This window comes from Rhea americana, unplaced genomic scaffold, assembly GCF_003343005.1.
Source record: "Rhea americana isolate MKP2758 unplaced genomic scaffold, rheAme1 scaffold_28, whole genome shotgun sequence".
Classification (NCBI taxonomy): domain Eukaryota; kingdom Metazoa; phylum Chordata; class Aves; order Rheiformes; family Rheidae; genus Rhea; species Rhea americana.
This window is the reverse complement of record NW_028186401.1, coordinates 5,860,434-5,864,952: the sequence shown is the minus strand read 5'-3', so window position 1 is coordinate 5,864,952 and position 4,519 is coordinate 5,860,434. Positions and strand designations below refer to the sequence as shown.

At 43.7% G+C, this 4,519-nt stretch overlaps 1 protein-coding gene across 1 annotated transcript in view; it reads right to left on the bottom strand.

Annotated features, from left to right (window-relative positions):
- ACAN (aggrecan) overlaps positions 1-4,519 on the bottom strand; it is a 55,078-nt gene that overhangs the window by 14,586 nt on the left and 35,973 nt on the right. Inside the window, exon 13 of the mRNA XM_085308671.1 lies at positions 3,904-4,519. This exon is cut by the window's right edge and continues 1 nt beyond it. Coding sequence (XP_085164797.1) covers positions 3,904-4,519 — 616 coding nt within the window. The remainder of the gene's footprint in view (positions 1-3,903) is intronic.

The following is a 4,519-nucleotide window of genomic DNA, read 5'->3' as shown; positions in this document are numbered from 1 at the left end:
ACCACTCACTTGGATAGGGTAGGAAGAAGCATGAAACCCTATAAAGACCTTTTCCCATCTGGATTCTAACTTTTAGCTGTTTTGGGGCCATAGGCAGCAGAACTCACGGACTCATTCCACCAGAGACGAGCAAAACTTAGCAAAGATTGCTGCCATTTCAGCACATTTCTGTTTTTCTCCCCTGACCTGAGTGAGATTTTTAAGTCATCAGCTGGTTACAGTGCTCCAAACCACAGCTCTTCACTGAAATGCCAGCATACTTATTTTCAGATAATAATAATTTGTTTTCAAATGTTACTAGAAGTAAAAAAGTCCCAGTGGGCTGACAAATCTCTGGATGAAGAGGCCAAGTCTATGGACAATTCTTCAAGCTGTAGGCTTGCAACGTTTCTGTCCCTGTGGAGTACTCAAACTGCTGATGAAAGAGCCTTCAGTTTGGTTAAAACCAAAAAATACTAGCATTCCAAGGGTTAATCTTCATGCCTCTCGTGCTTCTGGCTCTGTCTTTCAGAGAGAAGTAGATCCTATAGCAAAGAGGACAAATATCCTTCCTCTTAAGAATCTGACTGGCAGGACTAGGGCACAACAGCCACATGCCTCCCTGCTCCTCACTTCAGGCTCCTCTCATAAGCTGAACTAGTTTCACTCCTGCTTTACTGTTAGTCTAAATTAATTTCCTTTAAAAGGCATTTGTTACACCTTGCAAAGACTGAGCACAGAGCAAGGCACACATATTTTAACTGATGTTTAACTGATGTTTCTGCAAGAGCTAGGTTTATAGACTAGAAAGTTTCTAAGGACAGCAGTCAAAAACTAGGAAATCTCTTTTTTGGTTCTATAGATTTTTTATAAAGAATCTATAAAATTTTTCCTTGTAGACTTTTCAAGTTCCCAATTCTCAGAGCACTTCGAAGACTTTCTCTCCAGTAGAATCAGAGTGAAAATCCCAAACCCCAAATCTGTGAGTACTTTTCTTTTTCTTTTTCTTTTTTTATTACTTTGCTCTGATTTTCTAGATGAAGTTCACCTCATTGCAATGGTGTTGCACATTGATGGTCCATACACATTTTAGAGCCCGGATGAGCCTTGTTCTGACCCTGATTAAGACTGCATTTCATGGGAGTACTGTGCAAAGAAGATAAAGAAGATAGCAAGATAAAAGCTGTTTTACCTTGGAATACCTTCCTTGGTGAGATCATCCACCAAGCATAAATTCTGAGGTCCATCTCAAGCTTATAATGAATCTACACTTAAGCTTTATGCAGTTACCTCTTTCTGTTACCTGCTAAGAAACCCTGACTGCTACACTTCTATTTCTGCGACTCACTCATACAAAGCATGTCCCAATTTTAGAACATTTTTCAAACTTCACACATGAGCTCACAAACATATGCTTTTCTCTCAAAATACTTCACAAGAATGTTGGCTAACAAATGCTCTGAAGAATCTGGCAATATCCTTGGGGGTAATTTATAAAAAGAAAAAGTACTGAAATCAAACCACACTTGGGGCCAATTTTTCTTTTTTTGCTGAGCCTTACTGGCTAGTTTCCTCCCTTTCTGCTCCCTGCCTTCACTGAGTTGTCTTTGCCTTCAGGCTAGGACGTGGCAGCAAGCGTGGCCCCAAAGCAAAGCCCGTTCCTGGTGCAAAGGTGGCCTTCGGGTATTTAACTGGGCAGCGCAGTTAACTCCCGCAGCATACTGCCGAGCCCCAAGCCCAGTACAAAGCTGGAATAGCTTTGCAGTAATAACCCTGCTGACTTGCTCTCCTGTGACGTCCACTGTACAGAGGCTTAAGAGAGAAAGGACGGACCTCAAATGTATGCTAAGCAGGAACGAATAAAGGTTTATGCTTACCCCTGTTTTCTCAGTGAGAGAGGTGACGCAGAGAGAAATACAGTGACTCATTCAAAACACTCGGGAATAGAAATGAAGTTAGAAACCAGGGTGAGCTTCACAAAGACCTGCACTTAAAGACTATTACCAAATCCAGTGTAACCTGTGCGGAATAGTGTAAATTAACCCAAGAAGCAGCAGATCAGGAAGTAACATGGGAAGGAACCTGGAAATACCACTTTTTTGCTAGGAGCTGAGCGAAGTAACAGGGCTATGTGAATGTGTAGCCTGTTCAGAACTGTGATGCACCCAAAAGCTTATGTAGGACCTTTTCACAATGGCACAAGCTTTAACAGTTCTGAAACTAAGTCTATCCAGAGTGTGTGGAGCCTGCTCCTAATTGCAGCAAAGTGAAAGCAAGCCGTGGCCTGGGGTGTCATGGGGCATCCTATGTTACTTGGRACTGGGTTCTTTCCCCGGCCAAGAAGCAGTAGCTGTCAAGCAAAACAACATCCCATCTCATTTTTTTCTTATTATAGTACCCTATTGCCTCCATGGCATGTGAACACTGCTCAGGGGGAGGCTTGTCAGAAAGCTAGCAGAGCATTTTCACCATAAAAGGTTACTCAAATTTAAATACTGTATCTGTTTATACTTAGCAGCAATGGAGTACCAAAGCAGAGAGTGCTAATGCACCAAAAAGGGACAGGATGGAAGGAATGGCATTTATCAGCAGAGCTGACAAAAGGTAGAGTTYGCTTGCTCTGAGCATTGTCTCAAACATATGATCTTTTAGCTAATTCTAGCTGCAGACAGTAGCACAACGTTGACTTGAGGATGTCCAAGCTGTACGCCAAAAGGCAACACAAAGACTGACACACAGTTTGCCCTGTGCAAACATTGCACTCAATACAAGCAACAGTGAGAGCAGAGAGTTTTCTCCAAGGCTGGATTCCCCCCCGCCCCTTTAGCCCCTTGGCTTGCAGAAGGTGCTAGTGGCCAGTTCTCTACTCCCTAGCGAGTGTTATGAAACACTCGGGGATACAGGTAGCAAGTGAACACACCACAGAAAGGAGAAACAAAACAGCAGAGACTTGTAACCTGTCTTATCCAACTTCTCAGCCATGTTCTCTAGCCACAGTGAATGTCTCTGGCAGGTAGAGCTGACTTTGTCCTTGTTTCCTCAGCAAAAGAAATATGTGTTGCCTTCTTTAGACTGGAGCAATGGCTAAGACCAATTTTAGAAGGAGAGTGAATGCCTTCCCCAGATGCATCTCACACAGGGACCTGGTCACAGTAGCACTCACTGAGAACTAACAAACTACTCTCTTTTTCTAGCCCCCTATCTCCAGCAGCAGAAGACAGAGCTCACCTACATAACAGCGGTCACCTGTGTACCCCAGTGGGCACAAGCAGATGATATCCCCATCTCGTTCCTGGCAGGTGCCAGCTCCACAGGGCTGCCCATCACATGTCTGGGGTGCAGCTGCAACCACCAAGGACAGTAATTTAGAGTAGTGACTTGATGCCTATTACTACAGCTCAGTGGCAGGGAGTCCAACTATGCATTGCCTGGTGCTTCCCTTGTTGTCTTCCTCTGCTGCTCTCCCCAGGTAAACGTAACTGCCATGGGCAGGCAGATGGGAAGCCTAGAAGGCTTCTGGGGATGCTGTTACAGTGGCTGAATAATTGCATTACCTACACACACACAGACATTTGTTAGGATAGAAGCTATTGAACATGACCTGTTTTAGGGCCCTGTCTACTTGTCTTAATACAGGTGACACTGGAATATTCCCAGTGTAGACYTGCCCTAAGGGCCAAGGGCATTAAACATGGCTTTCTCCAGGGATGTCATTTATCAATGCTTGGTGAACTGAAACCCTGAGGTTTCAGCTTTTACTGTAAGGTGGAAAACTCCATATGTTTATGGTTTCCTACTAAGATATAATTCTTTCCAAGCCTATTTCTGTGTTTATTCTTTGCCACATGTAAAAAGTAACAGCTATGCCCCCTCCCTGCCTTCCSTTTTATAGTGTGTGAGGATTAGAAGAACAAGGCACAGTACCTTCAGTAGTGGGTCTTAATGCTTCTACTGCTTCTTGCGATACTTGAGGCAGGATAGCAGTAGCGGTGGCTGACAGATGTGGAGGGTCTAGAACAACAGCTGTTTCTGTCTCTTGTCCTGACACCGTGGGAGTGGAGAACTCTGTTTCAAGCTGAGCTTCTTCAGGATTCTTGGGTTCCTGTGTTAATTCAATGTCTGGAATATTGGTATTAATTACAATGTCTGGGACAGAGGTTTCCCCTGAAATGTTTGTGACTGAGTGTGTCAGAGTTTCAGCTGTTACTTCAGGAATTTCCTTCTCCTCAGGAGCTCCAGAGGACTCGGCACCAACTAAAGATGTGGTAGCTGTTTCAATATGAATAGCAGGCAATGCAGAAGTTTCACTACTGGCTTCATGGACTGAGGATGTTTCTATGCTGATTTCAGGAAATGCAGATATTTCACCCCTGACTTCTTGACTTGTAGATGTTTCAGTTTTAATTGCAGGAAATGCAGATGTATCACCACTGAGTTCATGCATTGTTGAAGTTTCTGTGCTAATTCCAGGGTACACAGAAACGTCTCCACTTACTTCCTGAACTGTGGATGTTTCTATATTAATTTCAGGGAATGCAGA